General features: G+C 45.2%; 1 protein-coding gene across 24 annotated transcripts; it reads left to right on the top strand.

Moving 5' to 3' along the window:
• Positions 1–7,919: 7,919 nt before the first annotated feature.
• Positions 7,920–24,361, top strand: elavl3 (ELAV like neuron-specific RNA binding protein 3). Of its 24 annotated transcripts, none has more exons than XM_078084020.1 (8): positions 7,924–8,469; positions 14,460–14,676; positions 14,775–14,878; positions 16,871–17,024; positions 17,156–17,381; positions 17,671–17,724; positions 18,139–18,177; positions 18,936–24,361. In XM_078084020.1, the coding sequence occupies exons 1-8, from the start codon at positions 8,461–8,463 to the stop codon at positions 19,261–19,263; spliced, it is 1,131 nt and encodes a 376-aa protein (XP_077940146.1). In that variant the 5' UTR covers positions 7,924–8,460; the 3' UTR covers positions 19,264–24,361. The 24 variants fall into 24 exon arrangements, with proteins under 24 accessions (XP_077940153.1, XP_077940146.1, XP_077940143.1 ...); XM_078084017.1 differs by having other exon boundaries at positions 18,915–24,361; XM_078084018.1 differs by having other exon boundaries at positions 17,153–17,381.
• The last annotated feature ends 60 nt before the right edge of the window (positions 24,362–24,421 follow it).

Raw genomic sequence — 24,421 nt, 5'->3', positions numbered from 1 at the left:
CAGAATAAAATACAAAATAAAAGATCCAATTTGCTTTGATTTCAATTGATGTATTACGTTATACTGAATATTGAGGCACTTGTTTTATAGAATGTATCCAAACCCCTACGTTTTAATAAAAAAGGAGCAGTTTAAAACGAGCGTATGTATGCAGTTCAATGTCAGAGCCTGGTGTAAGTATTCCCTTTACTTCCGGTCTTACTATTCTCTGACACTATTTCAACACGGGGCAGGTCATCAGGTTATCAACAGTCTGTCTACGAAGTGAACTCACTTGATTGTTGCATAGAGACCTATGAATGGAGAATATCCCCCTCGGTTTATGGTTTCATTGGTTTCAATTCTGTATAATATTTAGGAAGCAGCACAAACAAGTTGCATGTCCTGCTTAAAGGGTTTTCTAAAAATTCAATTCAATTCAATTCATTTTATTTTGTATAGCTCAAGAGGGAAAAAAGGGAAGAAACCTTAGGGAGAACGTCAGAGGAGGGATCCCACTCCCGGGATGGACAGACTAAAATGGATGCCATGTGTACAGAATGAACAATGTAAAAAAGGAAAACAGGATCTTCACTTTGGCGACATTGCGTTGACACTGATAAAAACCAACCACCATGAACGGTCCTATTTGCTTGGGAGATTATTTGATATTTCACATGAATTTAATCTCAACAAAAAACACTTGCACAATAGCAGCATCTAGAGGAGTCCATGCACCGCGTGGTGTCGGTGGGGAGAAGACACCAGCAGGTGGGGCTGTTCACCGTGATTGGAGAAGAGAGCGAGTCTTGCATCATCAGGGATTGTTTCAGATTCACTCCTCAAATTTGACCTCTACAAGGAGATAAGAAAAAGCTACAGCTTTGTTTACTGGCCTGCAGCCTGGCAGTAACTAAATGTCAGATTAGTGTGACGAATGATGTGAAATTTTTCATACAGCTCTAAAGAAACGAGCAACACAAAGGATTCTGGATTATTGTGGGTAAAATACATTTCAGAAACAGTATATTTGACAGGCCCTTTCTGTGTCTGCTTGTGCAAACGAAGAATAATATTGCTTGTGACTCCCACTAATGGAGGACATGTCATTCTATTGCAAAGGCCGCTCTGCATCTACACATCCCTCCTCCCTGCTTGCTATCACTCCATACCCCCAAGCCTAAGAGGAATTCATATAGCAATACTTGCTGCAGCAGCCCCCCCCCCCCCCCCCCCCACCCCCTCCCTTGACCCCTCCTCCTCCCCCACAGTCGTCCTATTCAGCACCCTGGAGAGCTGCTGCAGGTACTCAGGCCGTCCTCTGTGAGACGGCTGATGAATGGCATGAAGTGCATAGAAGGGATGTGAAAAATGGGAGAAAGAGGGGCGACAGAGGTAAAATTATCCTCGCGTGACAGAGGCTTGGCGGTAGTCGAGCAAGGACAGACGTCTCGGGGTGATGTGTTTATGCATTGAGCAGCAGTCAGAGCAGCATCCGAATTTTGCAGCAGGCGTGAGTCTGTACCACAGACACAGCTAATGAAAATAAATGAAGCTCACGCTGAAGCTTTTTTCTTCTCCCTCTACTGCTCCAAAGGTCCAGCTAATTCTAAATTCCACTGTGCAATGGTGCGGTCCATGCTATCTTTATTAAAGAAACAAAATATGGTAGTTCTCCATCAATTCCATCAAAACTAAACTATAGTTAGCATAAATAAATATATTTCTCTTCCCTGTGACGATTTCTGTGTGAATTCAGTGAGTAAATACACGCCGTGTTTGTGTGACATTGCAGTGTCCTTGAATGGTTGGCAAACCCGCAGCTACTATAAGTGGTCTGAACCCATGAATGCTTTATCCTTCTGTCCCCACCTTCCCAGCGTGCTTCCTTGCTTTTCTCTTCATCGAAGGCTTTCAATTCCTAGATCTGCACTATTGTTTAAGCGCCCAGCCCCCACGGCAACAAGAGCCCCCACTGCCGCCGCCACCACCACCACTATCGCTGCTGTGTTACCAAAGAACAAAAGAGAGAGTGTCAGACGCCACCCACTAGATCTCTTTCACACAAGAGCCCCCACCTCAGTTCCAGATGGGGTTGCCTTTTTTCAGGGTTTCTCCCAACCCCAAGAGTCCTCCGAAATGGAGGCCCCCCCCCCGCCTCCCGCTGGAGCCCACTACTCAGCTGCTCGTCATCCACCTGCTCCGGCGCCACACGCCCGTAGCCAGGGCACGTCCCCCTTCTATCGCACCCCACCAGGGAGTCCTGTTTAAATCATTAAGCACTTTCTTACTGGGGTTTGCTTCCAGGACAGCAGTAAAAACTTTAACAGCATTAACTGAAATAAAGTGCAATCTACCTTTGGGATGAAAAGGAAAAGAAACAGCCAACAATGGAAAAAATACATATGCTTATTTAAAAAAAAGAGGGATAGTGAAAAAGGGAAAGGTGGTTTTAGCTCTTATTTCAGCTGCTCTTCAAGCGGGATGGAGGAATTACACAAGACTGAATATGGCAAACAAAAATGCTGATTCTAATCAGTGTCCTGTGGTGGTTCTGTCCTACATAACAGGGAGGCAGATGCTCATTTGTTTATTTCTCTCAAAGCATCAACATGTAGCATCTTCAGGAACATTTTTGCTTTGACCTGCACCCCTGTCACGACCTTTCCCCTCTGGGGACAGAGAGCGAGGTATAGCAACAGGATACATCTGCTGCAAGACAGCTGTTACGTCTCCTAATGGTGATCCTGCAGTCAGGGTTTGGAAGCTGGGGATGGGGGAAGGGGGGGGGGGGTGTAAAGATAATCATTGGTGAATCATTTAAAATCTGCTTAATTTATACAAAACACACAACCCCACACGTCTTGGTATTAACCCCTTCTCTGGACACAAAAACAGTATATTGATCTAATGAGACAGAAGAAAAATCTGTTGCAGTTCTGTTCCTGTTAACCGATCGACTGTAAAGAATGAAGTGAATGTATCTTGTAGCAACACATAAGGCTGAGCCACCACGGTGCACAGCCACACTTTCTCCTCTGCCTACATTACATGCATGGTTGCATGCTGCGCTGTCACTCACTAACCAAGATTTATGGAAATATTCCCTTCCAGCTCCACTCAGCGTAGTGCGCCGAGCACACGGCTATAAATGTGCTCCGTGTTGGAGTATATGCAGGTATACAGCGTGCAAGACTAAACCCCCATTGCTGTTTCCACCACCCCCATCCCACCACCATCCTCCAGTCCCTAAGGGTTCAAGCACCCAAATCAATTGAAAGAAAGAGGAGTGCAATGTGGTCCTCCCCCTACATCTGTCAGAGAGGGGAGTCAGGAGGGGCCGCACTCACAGGCAGTACGGGGGAACAATATCACTCCATCTGTCACAAACCGTTTCATCTCTGATGGGATGAAATATGGCTCACATGTACATCTACCTCTATTTCATCTGTGTGTATTGGCTTACTGGTGCCCAAGCCTCTAGTAATTCCCAGAAGAATATGCAGTGGCTTTTTGTCTCATATTACGTTCCTCCCACCAGCCAGTTCTCTCTAACCACCTTGAAAATTAGGCGTTTAAGCCAAACAGCATGTTAAAATAAATTATTCCACTTTACATAGTGAACCAGTTAATGAAAATGGAACCCTACCAAGTAATGAAATTTGCATGTAAACAGTTCCAGAGTGAATGTGCAGAGCGGAGAAGCTGAAAGCGTAATGAAAGAGGCAACACATATTGTATTTGGAGGAAATACTGAAAACAAGTAAAATGCAATCTGCCAATAACCAGAGAGCTCTTTCATATTGAAATGCTGCTGCTGCTGCTGCTTGGAGGATGGGTGTGGCCCGCTGATTTTTCCTGCCTTCTGAGCTGTCGCTTCTTTGTGACGTCCGCAATCATATTTGCTCTATCGGATTATGGCATGGGACCGGCCACCGTCCACTTCCGAGAACAAGATGACCGACCTCCGACGATATCAAAGTCGACAGCCGTACGGATCTCCCACACTCACTGTGTGATGGAGGCCGGCGATCCGCTGAGATGGAACAACCGCACAAAATGGCCTGAATGTCCACTGGAGGGAAAACTAAAACTCATATCCCCAAAAGCCATCATGCATCTCCCTCAGCAGCAGGTAGAGCTGCAATCTCAGTCATTCATATTTAATTCCACAAGAGTTTCCGGCCAGACTAATGTGCTATTGATTTCAAGTCTCCTGTTACCGAAACGGGGGGGAAGGAGGGGGGGGAGGCGTGATGGGGCGAGAGCTGGACTACAGGGAGTGAGAGCAGGAGATTGAAAGTGGAGAGGCGGATGAAGACGGGATGGGGCAAAGAGTGCAACGGCTGAACCTGCGAGTTTTTCTAAGAAACGTTCTCACATTTCATTTGCTCAGCCAGCGTTTTCTATCTTAAGATCGCCGTCATGTAAATGTAAAACAAACACTTCAGGTAGAGCGAGGAACGGCGTTTTGTGTTATTTATTGTCAGGGCATTGAAACAGCTAATGAAGCTGAACACCTCTGGGCCTGACGAGGCTGACGTACTTGTGTGTTTTCTATCCGTTGTCTGTCTTGTCTGTGTGTTTTGTTCAGCAGGAAAAGAAGCATGTAAAAAACAAAGAGAATGTCTAAGAGCTTTGTGTATTTAAAGACGCTCCCTAGATACCAGCTCAGACAGGACAAAATGAAACATTAATAACCACGGCTTGATATTTTAAAATGTTTTCAGTATAACGTGGTCTCTGGGAAGGTTAGTCCTGCTTCCCCCGACCCCAAAGCCGCGTCAACATTCACACAGACACACACACGAGGTTAATGTTGTGATTAAGTGGTATTAAATATACATTCAAAGCACCTCAAATTTCTTCCTTGGTGAAATAATAACTATAAGGGCACACAAACATTGCTTAAAAGAGGTCAAATGTCACATGCGGCACTGAATTCACGCAAACAAAAGACTGATAACGATGTACCGAGACTTAAACAGGCACATGGAAAGCAGAATATAATCCATAAATGAAAAGATGACAGGAGCGTCTACTTCAGAGACTTCCTCCCACCAGCCTGTCTACTCTAATAATAGCCCAGAGACAACACATCCAGACACACGGAGGGAGAGAAAGATATAAGAGACGAGAGACACCGGGAGAAAGTGCAAGAGTGAAGCCACGAGGGACGCCATGAAAAAAAATTGGCCAAATAACACAAAAAGGAATGAATTAGGCCAGTTGCCATCATCAACAAATGTTTTTTTGTTTTTTTGTTTCTAAAAGAGGCTAATTTCCTTTTGGATCCTTTCCTGAAACGCAATAACTGCCTCGCTGCTGCTGCCCCAAAACCCTGAATTGCCAAGAGCCAAGCCTTAGTGGAGAGGCCGCTGAATTAACCAGACCCGAGGCTGAATCATCCTCCCCATCCCCCACGCACACACACACACACACACACACTGTCGTAGTGTCACTCTCCCCCCCCCCCTCTCTGCCTCACACACATACACAAGGCCACTACCTTACCGCAGGGCTGTGGCAACAGGCATTCTTTTTGACGTAATACTACACAAGAATAAGAGAGATGAGGCTCGGCGGGGGGATTCAGACCTAAAGGGCTTTTTTTGTAATAAACTTGAGTGTTTACTTCTCCTCCTTCTGTACTACTGGCATTTTCTTGCAGTTCCGGGTGAACACATTAGATAAAACATTAGCGGTGCTGCTCAACATTTATGCACGTCTCTGCTCCTTCTACTGTTTTTTGCTGCTTTGCGCGTTTCGTCTGCGGGGCTGATGAACTTAATAATCAGCAAACTCATTTTTGTAAATGCTTTGAGTAAATCCCTCTGGCACCAAGGAGCATTCCGCGATATGCTAAGAGAAAAGGACGGCTGCAACAAGGCGCCTAATGACCGCTAGGGGAGGAACCCTTTTTACGCTAAGAAAATAATCAGTAGAATAACAAAAAGGCTTTTAAGCGAAACCCAATGCTTGATTGTTTGATTCAGAAATGTACAATGGCCGCTTCAAATGCCCTCTTACCCACGGGGAGGATTCAGCTGCCTTGCAACCAACCACGGCTCTAATGAGGGGCCACAATTAAGCCTATTTATTCACATTAAGTGTGAACTGTGAGTGGGGCTGCAGTCATTCGACGGACCTGGGTGCTTTTGTGATACAAGAGCCGCTTTTATTCAGCAAACAAAGACGGAAAAAAACACAAGCACCTAATGACCGAATCTCTTCTGAGAGACACACACACACATAGAAACGCACATATTCGTCCTCCCTCTCTAACAAACTGACTCAAAGGCTCCAACGCATCCAGGCTGAGTTGAGTCACTGCTTGACAGGACGGTGGGGGCGGGGTTAAGACGGACTGACAGTGGGGCTCCATCTCTATCCTCTTATTAACGCTTAACGAGTGCTTTCCTCATGCAATATTCATCTCTGCTAATATCACCCAAGCTCTGAGCCAAGCCTGCTACTTATGTAAGGCAATTATGTAAAATATCAGACAGGGCCCATGTTCAGAATGTGACTGGAAGAGAGCTGCAGGACAATGACAGAGAGAAAGGGGGATGGGGGGGGGGAGGGGGTACGCAGGAGTGACTGAAGGTGGGAGGAACAATAAGAGGCATACAGTGCGAGGAGACGAGTTACTCGCGTGTCCTGTTGCTTTGTCTTCATCTGATTGCAGACAGCGTCCACGTGTCCCTTTAAAGGCGAGTGGTCAGTGGCGATAATGCCATGCAATCCCCTCCCTCACTATAGCCAGAGACATGTGAGGACTCTTCAAGGTCAGCAAGGAGAGCGAAGCGGAGAAAGCGAACGTTGTCGCAGAAGCACTCACATCTGCACCACTGGTCCACTCGTGGACAGAGAAAGAAAAAAAAAAATACTCCCATTACAATCTCACTTCTTCGCATGACCGCAAACCCTCGACTGAGAAACAAATAAACAAACACACACTAATTTGTGCACACTTGCACGCAGACCCCCCCCCCAACCCCCCCCTCAGGTCAAGGCCCTATGGGGGTCTGCACAGAAATAGGTCATTTGTCACACATGATGTCCCGGGGCAGGGGGATGCATTATAGATGAGCCCAAACAGCATGTCTCAGTGAGCACTCACCACACAGGAGGGAGCAGCAGGAGGTGGGCAAAGAGGGACGACAACTCCTCAGGAAGGGATTCGTAGATGTCATGAGACGAAAATCACTGCTTTCTACTTTCTGTTCATAAAGAAAAAAAAGAAGAGACCATTCAAAATGGCTCGGTCACATGTTACATCTGTACGTTTCTCAACTTTTCTGATTAGACAGGAATGAATTTAGGGTGCATCTAATTTGTTATTCTCATGTCTGCACCTGACCCTAAAGCTAGCGGGCCATCTGCCCTGCACGCGAAAGGTCCAGAAATCACCCACCCATCAGTCACATTATGGATTCAATGCTTGGTTTGTTGCCACAATTCAAATCCAATCATTGCATATTTTGTCTTTTGATGCGTCTGTGATTCTCAGAGAAAATTGTGGACTCAGGGAGTCTGCTGATCGACGCTGCTACAAAATGGCTTTTATTGGCCAACACAAAGGCCCGAGGAGGGAAGTTGGTTTGCCTCGGTTTCAAAACAGACCTAAAGGGAGAATCCGAGAGGAAGGAAGGGGCTGCGCGGATGGAGAAGTGAGGGCAAAGAGTGGCGAATGAGGGACAAGTCTGCTGTCTTATGCTGCACCCATCTGTTCTGTAAGTGCAGGTGGAGCGCCTATTCATGGGTGTGTGTTTGTGTGCGTGCGCGTGTGTGAAGAGGGTGGGAGGGGGGGGGGGCAGAAAGAAAGGAAGGGCAGCGAGGAAAAGGGAGTGGAGAGATGGAAGGGCAGGGATGGAGAAAGGAAGGAGGGGCTGGTGGGGTGGTTGAAGGGGATGGGGGGGGGGCGGCTCTTGGTGATCTCTCCCCTGAAGGGGATAATGGGAGAGGAGCGCATTGCAATGGCTGCCATGTAGTACCCTCCCTGCACAATTAGCCAATCAGCGGCGTGCTCTGCCAGCCAGGAGGACGCATAAAAGAAGAACATTGCAGCAGAGGCACAGAAGGAGACTGCGAGAGGAGCAGGGAATTACACACAAACACAGCAGAACCAGAACACCCTCCCCTGGACACACCCTGCTGAGGATCACTGCTTCTCTTTTTTTTCTAAAACCATCGCCCACGCCACTCGGAGAGAACGCTCTCCCTCACCATCATCCAGTAGAAAACCCCTTTCTCCTCATTTTCATCCTATAGAGGACACCTACAATCTCAGAGGGCTGAGAATCCCTGGCGAACACTGTATTTTTTTCCTTTTTTTCTTTTTTTTTCTTTTCATTTGGACTCGTGACAGAACACAAGGGCCATACAATTTAAAGGCTGAAGATCATAGCTAGAGACTCAGCCTCCAGCTTCCAGACCAGCGCAAAGAAGGACCTAGATTTCTTTCATTGTACGTCAAGAATGGTTACTGTACGTATGACTCCATTTCTCTGGGTTTTGTAAAGGGGAAGCCGTAGCAGCACGCTTACATTGCATGGATATATTTACTACTACTACTATGCATGTACACATACGATGTAGCCACACACAGATGTATTTCCCCCTAATTTACACCTATTAGGAATACGTGTTTTAGGGATCTCCGCGGCAGCACAGGGGACGATCGGGATCGGTGTCCTACGGTTTTGTCCGATTTGCAGTGCCGTATTGTTTTGATAAGATTAACGATCGATAGCGGCAATTAGCAGCCTCATACTGAGTGATGCGCCATGCCGGCTGCGCTCCAGCCCGCAGTCACCGTGCGCGCAGGATACAGTCTTTATTCTGCCATCTTAGGTGGCACAAGCCGTTGCGCTTTTTGTGCCACGTCGCCTGCACGCGTGTCGATGCTTTGATTATTTGTCACCGAACGACCGCTGGAGTCGAGATGCAGGAATTCCGCAGCATTACGGTGATGGAGAGAGGCGACGAGGCGCTGGTTCAGTGTGTGTGTGTGGAGAGAGGGGAGTGTGGGGGGGGGGGGGGGGGGGGGGGGGGTGCTGGCGTTCTTTGCCTGGTACACCACAAGGATGCTGGATACGGGTTTCTGAGACAAAATGATGCCTCGGAGGCTGAGGGCCCATCCAGCAAGGCACGAGAAGAAGAAGAAAAGGGTCGAGTCACTCCGGGAGGGGGAGGAGGGAGATTACGCACCCATTGGTTTGCATTGAATCACCCAAAGTCCAAATTCCTCCGGGTTCTCGTTGCGATGCAACCGGGTGAATGGGGCTGGAAATCTCAGAGGCCGCGACAGACGTGAGGACGCGCACGGACATCTCCATCTTAAGCGCATTTCCGTGGCGCATACGTACAAAGATGGCCATGCCATCGCGTCGCGCGTGTCGGATGGAAGGGGGATGTGAGCGGTGATGAATTAGCTTTGCTCTGAGCCGACGGCTGGATTGGGCGTGTCTCTGCTGGACTTAAGCACCGAACGAGGGCCTCGCAGCCTCAAAAGGCCCACACCGCTTTCCCCCTTGACACTGTTGGCAGCAGACAGAGCAATTAAGAGACATTTACATTTAATTATAGAGGGCAGGAAATAAATACGGAACCAAGGTTCAGTGTGGATGCTGGTCGGTAAAAGCTTGAAAAATCCCATTCAGGTGTTAAACCCGCAGGTATTAAAGTGGCATAAAACATACCTAAAATATACCCATCAGTTTGGTTTTGTGGAATTACTAAATTATTAAATGGAATTGGAATTATGTCTGCACGTGGTAAAATGTCAGGCGGTGACGAATAGCAACACAAGATAAATAATTTAACACAGAAGGATGTGAGAGAAGGAGTCAGCCTCGTGAACAACTTCAGCATCTCGTATTTGAAATGATCTGAATCATACTTCGAAAAAATAAAAAAACAAATGCAAAATGGAGGCGTTGCTTCACCGCTCGGACCGTCCAGCCGACACACCTTCCACCCCACTTTAATTTCCCCTTTGTTGCACACCACCTATTGTCCCCCGGCAGGACGAGGCAGACTCCCGCAGACAGAGGACAGCTCCCCTCCACATGGTCCGCAGTCCTCCGTGCCGGTACCGCAGTGCCAAGCGAATAAAAGCGTTGAGTCAGATAACCTATGCGATCCAAGGACAAGGGCAACCGAGGCCATCGCTTCCGACCCCCACACGGCTGCTTGGTGCTAAATGCGCGGCGCAATGTAGAGCGTTTAAGGCCGGAGAACGCTTTTTAATTCTCGGTCAAAAATAAAACCACCACAAACCTTCCAGTATTGCATCTTTTCAGTCGAGACATGGCCCGACGTTAAATAATATGAGCCCTTTAATGTAATAATGTTACGTAACGACTTCATCAGCAATATAATATATACATATAGAACGTGTTATATGTTAATATTGATCTATTGATTACGTGAGCGTTGTGGAAAAACGTTGTTTTTATCTGACAATTTAAGGCCATTGTCATTTTGATCGTTAAAGCCTGTTCACTTCGATTTTTCGACACAACTATCAACACAATACAAGACTTTACGCTTGGAGGAAAAGCATGTCCCGGATTGATCATGTTTTATTTGACCTATAATGGCGTTTTTGACTTGTGGCTGGCAACTGTAACCGTCATTGTTCCCGGAGAGTCCTGCAGCCCCTCGGCCACCACACAAAGCGCCACTGTTTACATTAATATTCATAGTGCTGCCATTGCCTCTGCGAGAGAAGAGGAGGAACGGGTGGCTCTTTTGTTTGCTCGTTTCAATACGTTTATTCAGCAAAAAGGCGCCCTGGTTCATGAATGCCTGCAGAGCTCAGAGTTCGCCTTTTTTTTTATTTTCAAGGGGCTTAAATAAGAGAACCGGAGGGGGAGGAGTGATGATGAATTTTACCATATTTACACAGTTACGCACAATAGCATATTTAATTTATTTTTCTTAATTACTCTAAATGAAAACGTCTTCAGAGAGAACAAAAATATAGAAAATGACTCGGAGGGTCTGTGCCGGATTCGGGGGCCTCTGTGGCCTCGAGCTGCCGTCCGAAAGCCACTCCCTTTTTCAGCACGCTGGATAGCGCCCCGCGCGCGCTACAAGGACTCGCAGGACACGCTTGTCTCCCTGAGCCTTCGACGTTGTCTGCTCCCATCTTATCAAAGCGGCGCGTACTCAGTGAGCTGAAATCTTTTAGAAATGTTTTTATTTTTAGTGTGCAGGGCGGAGAACAGGACGGAGGCTCGGTGACTCCTGTCGTCCTGTTGTTTTACAGCTGCCACCATGATCCCTTAAGCTGCAGAGAGTGTGGCTAATGCCCTTTGTCTGGGATAATCCTGTAATCTGTGTTATTTAGAGGGCTCATTTACACTTCAGCCTAGCTTTCAGTTTTAATTCATGCATTTCGCAGAAAAAAAAACTTTAAATAATGTGTAATAATATGGACTACGTTAAAGGTTAAAATGAGAAATCCTTCTCATCATTGTTAGTTTGAAGGATCCAGTTGGTGAAGTCTGTGCTCATCATTTTGAGTGATGTTTAGTTCTGTTAACACAAAGATAACTAATGCCCACATAATACACACATACAGAAATTCCCAGCTTTGCTGGAATTGCATGTCAAAGAAAAATACTGAAGGTGACCGTGTCATTTTCTCTCTCGCTCCCTTTCACATTCAAATTGGGATTGTCAGCTAACTGTAACATGTAATGTGGTACATCTCATTTTATGACTCAAACTGGGAGACAAGTATTCTTCTGCACATTAGCCTCCAGTGCTGAGCTGCATTTGGAGCAGAAATGAATTGGAGAAAGCGGTTTGTAAGCATCTGAAAGACAAGAGAACCCTGACTGCATTTACATTCAGTCATGCAACGCTTTTGCGTTTTGTAATTAAATGGTGTGCAGTGTAGGTGGTGGTACGTGTGCTTGGCAGCGGAGGCAGGGCTCTAGTTTGCGTGCAAGTCTGGGTTCATGTGTTTGGCAGAGGAGGCAGGGCTCTTGTTTGCGTGCAAGTCTGGGACCATGTGTGGGCGATGCTGATGCACTTCATTAAATATTAAGGGAAATCTCGCAGAACCCCAAAATAGAAGGAAAAAAGAGTGTGGGACACATAGTGTGCTATGCTAACAACTGGAATCTTTTAGGAAATTATGAAAGAGGCTTTTTTTAAAGAATATTCTCACAGCTGGTTTACATTATAATTATATATATATATATATAGCTTATAATAAGTTAAGGGGGAAGGGGGATAATATTTGCTCAGAGAACATTATGCAGGTATTTTTATCGTCTCCGGTAGTCGAACGTGTCTGAAGCCCTGAGTAGATCTAAAATGGGCGTGTTAGGATTTTTCATCCCTTTGTAGGCTGAAGCATCACAATGATTTATTGTTTCGTTGTCATAGCAATTGGATTTTAGTTTTAGGAATGAGAAATATGACGGCCTAAGAATTATACAATTCTCCCTGTTCTGGCATCTCAATCTTATTGTTGCTGTTTGTGTCGACAACTCTTGTGTGCCCAGCCCTAACTCTGTCGTTCTGTGAATTATATAACCTCACACTGTTCAGTATGTGTTCTATCATGTTGGTTACTTCAATTGGTGATTCAAATTTCCCTAAATATGTTTTTTTTCCCTTCAAAATGTTTTTTGTCATGTTTGCAACACAGCCAGTTGCTCATTTCTAGTTAGTCAGATGCACCTCAACACATAACAGCGTCCAATAAATGCAACTTAAAATCTTTATTGCACCCTCCACAAAAAACATATCCAGCAGGCATTTTAGTCATAACGAGCATAACGATCATGTGACAGATTGCTGGGGATGTTGCACCGCCTTTGTGTGTGGATGTGAGTCTGAAGTATTTTATTTTTAGAGCTGTCTTAACTCTGTCACCGCGCTCCTCCTCCCCTTGTCTTTGTCAATTTGGCTTGCTGATATTCCCTGCTCCTGCAAAGCCATACAATATTAATACACGCAGGGGAAACGTCTGACCTGTGCATCTGCTCCTAATAAACACAGACACGAATGCACACTGAAAGTAAGAAAGCCAGCCAGCCATTAAAACAGTGCAGTCTTTGAGGGGCCGTTACCTGGGCAACCTGAGACGAGGTGAGGCTGGAAGCAAGACGGCGGATTACAGAGACGAGGAGAAAAGGCAGGTTAGACAGACGAGAGAGAGGACACATGAAACGAGACATGGATGTGAAGAAATGAATTATTATCCTATGTGATAGGATATGTGCGATGATAACCCACAGAAACACAAACTGTTGGTGGATTGACAAGAGATCTTAGAGCTCAGGGAATAAATATCAGGCTTGTTGTTTGTTTATGGTTTTATTGGACCTAATCCAACATGCCACGGGGGCCGATTCCCAGGTAAACGCTCGTGCTATGAATCATATTTATGTTTCAATAACACCTAGAGAATTTCTCCATTAAGTAAAATAATTTTGATATGATTCTTTTTTTCATTCATTGAGTCCCTTTGTTACCAAACATAACACCAACAGTTAGATATTTTTAAATCAAAAATCAATAACTCTTTAGTGTTATCTAGCTTTAAACATGCATGTATATATTTGCTAATCAAATATTTAATTTAATGATGTTTGAACATGAAAATAACATAACACAGATGTAATAAAATAGAATGTAAAATGTAAAAATCTAACATTAGACAGGAACAAATTTGTGCTTACACTGGAAACAACGATGCAGAGAACTGGGTGGTGAGCGCGAGGAAAGGTGAAGGAAAAGTGGAGCATGAAGTTTTGTTTTGAACTACACGGATAATCCTCGAGAAGCCTCTGTGGATCAAATTAAGCAACACGTCGTCCTCCGGAGCGACACAAACATCTCACAGCGGTCGACCTCACACCCGTACTCAACAACCGAAGTCAGTTGACCTCGAAGAAACCAGAACAATGTGTCATGGACAAACGTGTAAACCGGACTTTCTAGCAAACCCTTAAATTCCCTAATTATTTTAGCTCAAAATCCGTTTCAATACGTCAAACTCGGGTAGTCTGTCCTCTCGACCCACGCCGCCCCAAACCCCCCCCGGCCTCCCCCACTCCCCCACCACTATCATCCCTCGCTGTGTAATGATGTAATGAAGTTTGACCCTGGAAGAAAGAAGGGGGAAGGGAGGAGCAGGGAAAAGGGACCGTGACATCTGCAGGACCAGAGGCAGGGAGCGAGAGAGGAGGAAGGACGGGGTGTAAAATGGGGGAGGGGGAGGCGATAAATCAGAGCTCGTATTCATTTTAGCGACGCTGCTTGCTGACCTTTCCCTCTGACAGTGACGGAGTGGACGGCCCGCGTGCGTCGCTCACAATAAGAAAGGATTATCCTTTCTTATACCCGTGCATGTATTATAAGTTAAATATGAACAGATGCACCTTTTAACCGCCTTACATATGCTGTGTCTTTGTGAGCGAGGAATCTAACACCCCCCTCTTCCTCAGCAGATAATCAGCACCATGGAAACCCAGGTGTCCAACGGTCCGAGCGGAACCAGTCTGCCCAACGGTCCAGTCATTAGCTCCAACGGCGCCACAGACGACAGCAAAACCAACCTGATCGTCAACTATCTGCCTCAGAACATGACCCAGGAGGAGTTTAAAAGTTTGTTTGGTAGCATCGGAGAGATCGAGTCCTGCAAGCTTGTCAGAGACAAGATAACAGGTACAACACTCGGTCCACCTCAGAACAAAAAACCCAAACCATCCTCACCTCACGGATTTGAGAACCACTAACAGCACCGGCTCGGTCTTTGTCTCCAGGTCAGAGTTTGGGATATGGCTTTGTAAACTATGTGGATCCAAATGACGCAGATAAGGCCATCAACACACTCAACGGTCTAAAACTGCAGACTAAAACAATCAAGGTGAGCAGGCTTCTACTCTCGACAACATATCTGCTCCTCGTGTTTTTCATTCTGTACAAAAGGAAAGGAAGTGGAGATTTTGTGGGAGGGGGGGAGGGGGGCGGGGGGGGTTGCGACAGACGTCACAGAGGGAGGGGAAGAAAATGGCGAGGAGGAGGAGGCAGAAGGGAGGGGTGGCCAGAACAAAGGAAGATAGAGAAAGGGTGAAAAGAGCAGGAGAGAGTGGAGGTCAGAAAGCAAGGGGCGGACAGCATGCAGGGATTATTGTGATGGAAATGTAATTAGGAAGTCTGACTGCGCTGCACCGGGGTCAGTCCTGGTTACCCCATCTGCCTCCAATCTGGGCTAATTAGGGGACTTCTTTGTCCCAAAATCAGATGAGGCAAAGAGGGGCATATTATTAGACACGACTTCCTTCCACCCCCCCCGACCTGATCAAAGTAGATCAAAGATTGAGACAAACTACAGGATTAGGAAATCAGAGCAGGTGATCCTGCAACAGCTGCTGGTCAACACGGACGTTAATTCTGACGACCAACAAGCAGGAAAATAACTGGATTCAGTCTGTTTATAACATCCAATGCTTTTCTTACTTTGAAGCAAGCAGGTATTAAAGGTGTTGACTGTCATGAACAATATTAATTTATATTGTTCATCTCGTGTTATGACATTCACCATTGATGTATCCATACACAGATCGCTCTGTCCTCAATGAACCTCTCACACGTGAGAAATGAATTATTCTGCTCAATAGCGTAGTCTTATCTGTCTGGTCTTGCAGGGAGCCCGAACAGAGAGCGGCGAGGCTGTGAGGCAGTGAGGGAGGGGGGCAGCAGTGGAAGGGTAGAGGGGGGGTAGCTCAGAGAGCAGAATGCCAATGACAGGATTAGAGGCCATATGGGCTCCAGGCACCATCTGTACTGTGGGAGCGACGGGGAGAGGGTTAATTATAGGGCAGCCTTTGCTCCCCAAACACAGCCACTCCCCCCTGACTCATCCAGAACACCCTAATCACCGCACAACACAACCCGGCTGCTCATACGCTCCGTCTGCGTGCACAATAGACACTGGTGCTCAGTACCGACGGGTGAAATCTGAACACCTGTATTCAACTGAAAAACACAAGCCCTTTAGATCTGCATCAGAGCGTTTTTTTGTGCCTGTGAAATGAGCACAGTCAATACTTTGAGAAATAAGCGAATTATATTTATCACACCAGTACATATGTGTGAACAGAGTGTTTAAAAGTTGTCGAGCATCTTGCGAGTCTCGTGGTGCGCTTGCATTGTGCGCTGCTTGCCAGTGGAGCTGCTCTACCCCCGAGGATAGAGACAAAGGAAGGAGGCAGGACGAGCAAGGCAGCTCGGGCCTATCTCAGACAACACTCACTCTGTCCCTCCATCACACACAAACAAGCACGGCGCTGACAACAAAGCGCCGAACCGGATTATCTATCAGGCGAATGTGCACACGCTCCCATGAACACCAGAGGACGAGAGTATGATCTTCTTTTTTTCCTTTTTCTATCATTTAGATGAGATCTATCCAAAACGCTAACAGAAAACCTTAAGGGATAGAAACACAAACGCACCAAAAAAAAAGCTCCGCGCGCTAATTAAGTCACCAGTGGATTCAGAAAAACACACCAGCTAAGGCTGATGTGTAATTTGGTGCAAAACAAAGCTGACACTCTGGCTTGTTAGCTGAAGGACTGTTTTCAGTCTGGGTGATGGTTGCGGTCTTCATTGTGCGTCTGTGACGGTCTCAATGTGGTGGCGAGCGCATTCTTTAGGGCACTGATTAAGTCCACAGACAGCTAAGGGGCAGTTGGGTTTGTGGAGACGAATCAGCAGGAGCCACAACGAGGACAATTTGTTGGGAAGTCACTGCAGTTACAGCAAAAACTTTCTGACATGCTGTTCTTTACTCATTTAATCCCTCTGGGTGATGTAATTGTAATGCACATTGTTTGATTTTATTGGCGTGTTGTAGGTATCGTATGCCCGGCCGAGCTCGGCCTCTATCCGCGATGCCAACCTTTACGTGAGTGGACTCCCTAAAACCATGAGCCAGAAGGACATGGAGCAGCTGTTCTCCCAATACGGTCGCATCATCACGTCCCGCATCTTAGTGGACCAAGTCACAGGTATAGCCTAATTTCCCTCCTCCGTGCTGTCACTCAGGCGCCACGTCCGTCCCTGATTAAAAGGCCGGGTCGGCCACGGCGGTCCTTGATGCCAAGGTAGTAACATTGGTTTGCATTCTGAATCGGAGCAGGCATATCCCGAGGAGTGGGCTTCATCCGGTTTGACAAGCGAAACGAGGCCGAGGAGGCCATCAAAGGTCTGAACGGGCAGAAGCCGCTGGGCGCCGCCGAGCCCATCACTGTCAAGTTTGCCAACAACCCCAGCCAGAAGACGGGCCAGGCCCTGCTGACTCAGCTGTACCAGACGGCCGCCCGCCGCTACACGGGGCCCCTGCACCACCAAACTCAGCGTTTCAGGTACTGAACCTTTTGGCAGCTTCGCAGCACACGGGAGAAAGAAAAAGCAATCAGATGAGGTGGCTCACCCGGAAAACAGCAAATGTGGTGTGTGTCTTTGAGGACAACTGTGTAATCGAAAACATTCAAGAAGAAGAAGAAAAAAAAACGTTTTCTGTCAATATTAACACAACTTATTGGTAAACTGTTCCTTCAAGCAATATTATAGCTTTACCGTACGGAAGGAATTGGCAATATTGCGTTGTCCCTCCTTCTCACTCTTTCTCTCTGACTTTCTTTTAAACTGCAGCATGATCCCTTCACTTGGAAAGGGACCAGATCCAAATAACAGCTCAAAACCAATGTAAGAGACCAGACTTTTCCAAATACAATAAAAAAAACTAAAGCTAAGTAAATCTTGGTTTAAGAAGAATAACACTGAACCTTTAAAGTTTGCCTATACCACATAGGCGTCGTAAAGAGTAAAATTGACATGCATTTTGAATAAAGGTACAAAAGGTGTGAAAATCAAAGGCTTCCGTTATTAAATACCCTCACAATGAAGAATAAATACCAGCTGAGACGTATCTACTCTCAGGTCTATTTCACACCCGTCCGTTTGTGGTCGGATGGTTTTGGGGGGACTGCCCCGCAGTGCAGGATGCCCTCTGGAGGCCAGCTGGTGAAGGAACAACATGTTAACTGAAAGCCCCCCTTCCTTGTAGACCTCATTAACTAACTTCTGCATCCCCCCTTCATTCTCCCTCTTGCGTTGCAGACTCGACAATTTACTAAACGCCAGCTACGGAGTCAAGAGGTAAATGCCAAAGGTGTATTTTCAAAAGCATCCATGCCGAAAAAAAAAATCTCACAAACAAAGTGCCTGGAATACCGCCTGCTGACTTCATCTCAAAATCAGATATAATGGCCATCATTTTTAATACGTTCAAACCATGTCACAGAAGCAGCCCAGACAACAAAATACTAGTGAAAGTGCAATAAGCAACGATCCAGGCTTCTAACAGCAGGGTATTCTGGCATGGCTTTGTTTAACCTTTTCGTTCTTTTCATTTCAATTAATAGAAATAATCTTTATGTATTTATTTATGAACTAACATTATCAGTTTCAGTTGCTTTAATGTCCCCTTTTTTTCACCAGCATGGACATACCAGATTCCGTTTGCGTCTCCTCTGTTTGCTCCAGTTTGTGTATGATTTTTATTCCAATTTGCTTTTCATCCCTCTCTAGGTTTCTGTGTTTTGTTCAATACCGTGATTTCCGTTGAACATTGTGATTCATGTCTTTAATTCCTCCAGAGGCTTTGGTCAGCAGAGAAAACATTCCCATTGTTTGGGTGTCTGTGTCTCAGGGCACACTAGCGTCATTGTGTATGAAAGCGGGGCCCCCCCACATTTATCTACCTACTGTACAGCAGAGGGGATGGAGACGGCGTCCTCCGACTCCAATCGCCCCTTTCCCCCCCTCCCCCTCCCCAGACATACAGCGTAGAGAACTGAATTCTATGTGGAACTTCAGAATGACACCCATGGTAGCTCTCCTACTCTCTTCCCCAGATTCTCCCCCATCACCATCGACAGCATGACCAGCCTGGCCGGGGTCAACCTCACCGGGCCGACCGGAGCCGGCTGGTGCATCTTCGTGTACAACCTGTCCCCCGAGGCGGACGAGAGCGTCCTGTGGCAGCTCTTCGGGCCCTTCGGCGCCGTCACCAACGTCAAGGTCATCCGCGACTTCACCACCAACAAATGTAAGGGCTTCGGCTTCGTCACCATGACCAACTACGACGAGGCCGCCATGGCGATCGCGAGCCTCAACGGCTACCGCCTGGGCGACCGCGTGCTGCAGGTTTCCTTCAAGACCAGCAAGCAGCACAAGGCCTGAGCGAGCGAGCGTGAGCGAGAGAGAGAGAGAGAGAGAGAGAGCGAAAGAGAGAGAGAGAGAGAGAGAGAGAGGCGGCTGGCGGCAGCTTCTTCCACCTGCGGGGAGCCGAACCCGAGCTCCCTGCGCCATCACTCTCTACGGGCCTGGACTGAGTCTCTCTGTGACACCTTCACACACATCAGATCTATAGTATAACACCACGAACATGCAGATACACGCAGACACGCACAGACATGAGCAAACATTCCCATACGCGCGAGCACACACGAGTCAGAGTATCAAACGAACACACTTGAGGAGTTTTTTTTCTTTTTTTTCTTTACACAACATGCTAGTCCTTCCCTGTATTTGCCTGGATTGAATTAGAAGGGGGTACGTAGCTGGTTTGTTGGGTTAGGGGCAAGAGCTATCTATTTAGGAGACAGTCTAACGAATGTGACAGAGAATGTGTACTGACTGCTTTGATTGAATTCAGGCAAATAATGACAACTGTTGAACAAAACGATCAAAAAAAAAGAAATTTAATGAACGAATATGTGCAATTTACCCAAACTCTTACCCCGCCATCTCTCCTATTATCCTGCTGGAGAGGATGTAGTCACTTTTTTTACACTTGGGCATTTTGAATCAGCGATTTTTTTAGATCAAAGAAAATGAAATTAAAAAAACAGTGTTCTCTTATATACGTCTATTAAAATATAACTATATATTCAATATTTAAGGTGGTTATAATAGCCGAGTATGTAAGCATTTTCTAGAAACTTTGACTACTGTTTCCTGACCTGAATTAGGTGGTGCCTAGCGTGAAGGCAGTTCCTCTACCCTGCGTGAGCTTGTTAGCACAGACCCAATAAGATTTAGGTGAACCGACGAATACCGGTCACAGAAAAGAGAAGCCATCAGAATCCCCTCACACCGACCCGACGTCACGAGCACGCGGCTCCATAACGAGAAGATATATTTAGTCCACAAAAAACATCTAAAAACATTTCCTTTATTTCCTCGCGTCCATCCTCGGGACGGGTTCAAGCAGAGCGTCTGTGAACTCGGAGCGGAGCGGCGGTGCTCCCGTGGCGACGGCGCTCATTAGCAAATCTCTGGTGGGCCAGATGGGGGAAACCGTCTCACCATAACACGGAAAAAGGAAAATACCGGTGTTTTTATACACTTTTTTGCATCATTTTTCACTGCACCTGTGTTGTATTAGTGATACTCACAGGCCATTCGTCCTTGGCTTGGTCGGCCACCATCCGGCGTGAAATCCCTTTAACTGAAAGGTGTGAAGAGGTCAAGAGAGGAAAAAGCAAACAACACATCTAAAAGTTCATGTTCATTCAGACGAATGGAGGCAGGAACCAACCACACACCCCACGGACTGAGCTACACAGGAGAAAACAACACAGATGGGAAAAAACTCAAGAGCACCGGTATTATTCTTCTGTCCGGTGCAGGGAAAAAAACAGCTCCCCTAAAATAATGAGGTGAAAATGTCCAACCATCCACTCGCAATCACATGCAAAGAGCCCATTAAGAGGAATGCGGTTCCAAATGACTGGACGTTTAAAACTGACTCAGAGTCTCGTGTGTGACCGACGACATCGGGCAACGTTAAAATGACTGCCGACCCCCTCGAAGGAGAAAGATGACCAGTTCCTCCCGCGTTGTCAAATGCTCCTCAACTTGACCTAAAAGACACTTTGACCTGCTGCCCTCTGAAGAGATGACTGTACAACATCAAGCCTGCAAATAAGCGTTATAATAATCCTTCTGTTTACAACAGAGAAGTATTTATTTATTTGCTTCAGATCTGTTTGGCACCTAAAACAAAAATAGCATTTCTCAAAATAGCCCGAACCCAGTTGCAGGAAAATGATTAACGGCACCCCGGATGAAACGTTGAGGCCAACCTGTCTAGATCGACCACGGGAAGAGCTGATGTCTTTCAATATCGAGACATCCGCACATGATAATAGATTCAAATAACGTCAGCTATATTCAAGACACTTTTTGCTTTTGCTTTTCTAAATGACGCTGTGTTAGCCAAAGAGGACGATCTCTTTGAAAGGATTACATTAGAGATAAATCTATTTTTATACATACAAAGGACGAAGACCTTCTGCTGAATTTTTACAGATTCTTAAGCTTGGAAAAAATTGGGACATCGCACGGCTTTATTTTAAACCCTCTGCTCTTCGCAGAGCAAGGGGGAATAAGCATGCGGTGTATGGGTGGGGATTTAGGGAAGGGGCGGAGGAACGTTGTATCTCGTACAAACTTAACCATATCACATTGATTGAAACAAACTAAACAGAAAAAAAACAATTGATGTAAAAAAAACGCAAAAACGACAGTAAAAGGAAACAGTCGGGGGACACGACCCGACGCTGGAGAGCTTAGGCGCACTCATCTCTCGTCCCGAAGTTGTGTACAGTGTTGCTTCAACGATGGTGCAGTGACATAAAGTTCTTTGACTTGACGAATCCCAGATTAAGCTGCAGTGACACCGGAAAATTGCTCAGCTGAAAAACCCAATAGCTGCTTGCAAATACAAAAAGGTAAAAAAGCAGATTCAATCCGTTATGCAGAATTGTAATGAACACTAAGCATGATCGTTATGATTAGATTAGATTTGATTTTTGCCAAAGAATTGCTTTGCAAGTCAGTACCAAGATGGATAAATTAAGTCTAACTGTATTATTCCCTGAGTAATTGCTGTACAAATCTATGTTATTTATTGAAATAGGACCCTCTACAATTTCAGTTATCATTACGTTTGAATACTTAAGTTGCACATATCAGTTTGTAAATCCTATAAACGCCAAATGCTCAAATGAAACAGTTGCAAGTCATCCCATTTGCACACATTTCATTCACAACCCGAATATTAAAATAAAAAGGCATATCATAAAAGAATCGGATTCGTCCATATAACGTATTCCCCCACAGCATTTACATCATCTGCTTTGTCTCGTGACCAATTTGATCCTTTAAAGCATTGCACCACTTACTCTGGCATCTTTCCATCTGACTTTTACTGTTTCATCCTCGAAATACTCTGAATGATTGCTGCTGGCGTTTCCAGAGTTGACCACATAAAAAGGACTAATCCAGCTATTTTGGGTCGAGCGACTTGCAGGAGACGGGCGTCGCAGGGCCGAGCACTCGGTCAGACCAGTGATAGACGTTAGGAACGAGCGAGATAACAACGTTGAGCTGCAGCTGGAGGCCGCGTCCGATGTCGTACAGTCGACCAAAACGACCTGTCGTACACCAGATGTACAGTAGAGAGCCGAGGACCACGGCAGGAAACAGTACTACACTGCTTGAGCAACACCAATTATCATTTAAAGAGAGAAAAAAAAAACTTTCCTATGGAACAGTAAGTGCAATGTGCTTTGTTTTTATATTGACTGAGAACAAATGATATATATTTTTAAAAAAAGAAATTAAACGTCACACGGAAAAGGTTTGCGGGACGGTGAAAGGAGCAGAGGTTCAGACAAAAACATTCGAAGAGCAGACTCATTGAGAGGATGGAGCGAGCAATGAGAGGTCTGATCTGTCAATTTTCATAATCACTTCCACAGCCCCTAATTTGTGCTCCGACCACGCGAAGCTCAAGCAAACTGCATATTTGGCCTAACAGAGCAATTCTCCACGACCTTGAAAGGAATACTGTCTAATATATCATCAGTTTTAGCCCATGTCAATTTCAATTATCATTTTTTTTTAATGTAATTTATTGATTTCATTTCCATATCAGACTCACTTGTTAAATTAGCGTATTTGTGTTGTTGATGTTGCCATAGAGAACACACATGGGTCAAAGCTTCTGTTTGGTTGCATTGATTGGGTAAAGTTTGTTATTTTTCTTCCATTATTTAATTAGTTGCAGTTTTTACGGTGTATGCAGATTTTAGACTTAGTTAGATTTTTTTATTTCAATCAAATGTGTTCAATTGTGTTTGTAAAAGTCTGTGGTAGCTTTTGTTGCAACATAAAATAATTTAAACAGAAAAAATTCAAAATAGCGCCAACAAACTTGTATTATTTGGGCGACTTTAAGCTTGTAGTTTTAACTTATTGTTAACTTAAAAACTATTTATGATTATTATTATTGCCTCGTATAAAGTATGTTTTGTGTATATTTATGGTTTATTTCATTATATTTGCAAGTTTAAAAGATTTTAAGTTTGCCAAAATTGTGGTTACACCATTTTGTTTCTTAAAAAGGGGGACAAATAGCAAAACAGCTTTAGAAGTACGATTTGGAAACGTTCTCCATAGTCAAAGAATGCACTGCTATATTTAACTAATTGAAGTGTATAAACATACATGCTGTGTGCTAGATGTTATGCCTTTACTGCCTGTGTTCTGTTTGTCTTGTTCAATGAAAATCTTTTTAATTATTTAATCTAATCACAGTCTTGTTTTTTCAACCACTCTGTGGCCCCCCGGAGACGCGGGACAACCCCTGCAAGCGATGCTTTGGGCCCATTCGAGGGTCCAGCAACTAAGGGGATGTCCTGGCTTTAATTAGCTCGCAAGAAGCTTTCCTGTTTATGCTGATTGGTTGACTTATGGGGGGGGAAAAAAAGATTTTATGGGCTCTATTTCTGCAAAAAGCATCTGTCAATTTGTGCAATTGGAACAAAGAGCTCCGGTAAAATGTTAAGAGCTCAGAACAAGCTGCAGGAAGGTTTTCTTGGGGGTCTCTAGGGTAGTGAAGGGGTGAGTGGTCCTTCTGTTTCTCAACCAACTGTATTTTGTGTCTATTTATTTAGAAGAGGGGACGCAGTAACTTAGTGATGTTTTACTTACATTTTCCTGGAATGGTAGAACAAATCAAAAGGTGAAAATGATCAAAACAGTTCTGCTGGCACCAATATCAGCGAAAGAAATACAAAATCTCATACTTCCAAACATGACCAAATGAACAATGTCGAAATTTAACAAAGAAAAAAAAAATAAACCTTTCAGTTTAGTCTAGGATATTTATTACTGGGATTTCAGCTGAAGACGCTTGAAGACTTTTTCATGGAATTGTTTAATTATTTGTACTTTACATGCCAGAAAAAAATAAAATAAGTTACAAATATTGAGTGATCCAATTCTTACCGACTGTGGAAACAATATCATTGAATGTGAGCAAACATTT

Source organism: Gasterosteus aculeatus, chromosome 11 (assembly GCF_964276395.1).
Source record: "Gasterosteus aculeatus chromosome 11, fGasAcu3.hap1.1, whole genome shotgun sequence".
Classification (NCBI taxonomy): domain Eukaryota; kingdom Metazoa; phylum Chordata; class Actinopteri; order Perciformes; family Gasterosteidae; genus Gasterosteus; species Gasterosteus aculeatus.
Note: the sequence above shows the minus strand (reverse complement) of the source record. Positions and strands in the feature narration are given on the sequence as shown.

Coding starts and splice junctions, on each gene's coding strand:
- elavl3 (XM_040191279.2), top strand. Junction 17,725..18,138: donor AATAACAGCTCAAAACCAAT/GTAAGAGACCAG, acceptor CTTGCGTTGCAG/ACTCGACAATTTACTAAACG. Junction 18,178..18,914: donor GCCAGCTACGGAGTCAAGAG/GTAAATGCCAAA, acceptor CACCCATGGTAG/CTCTCCTACTCTCTTCCCCA.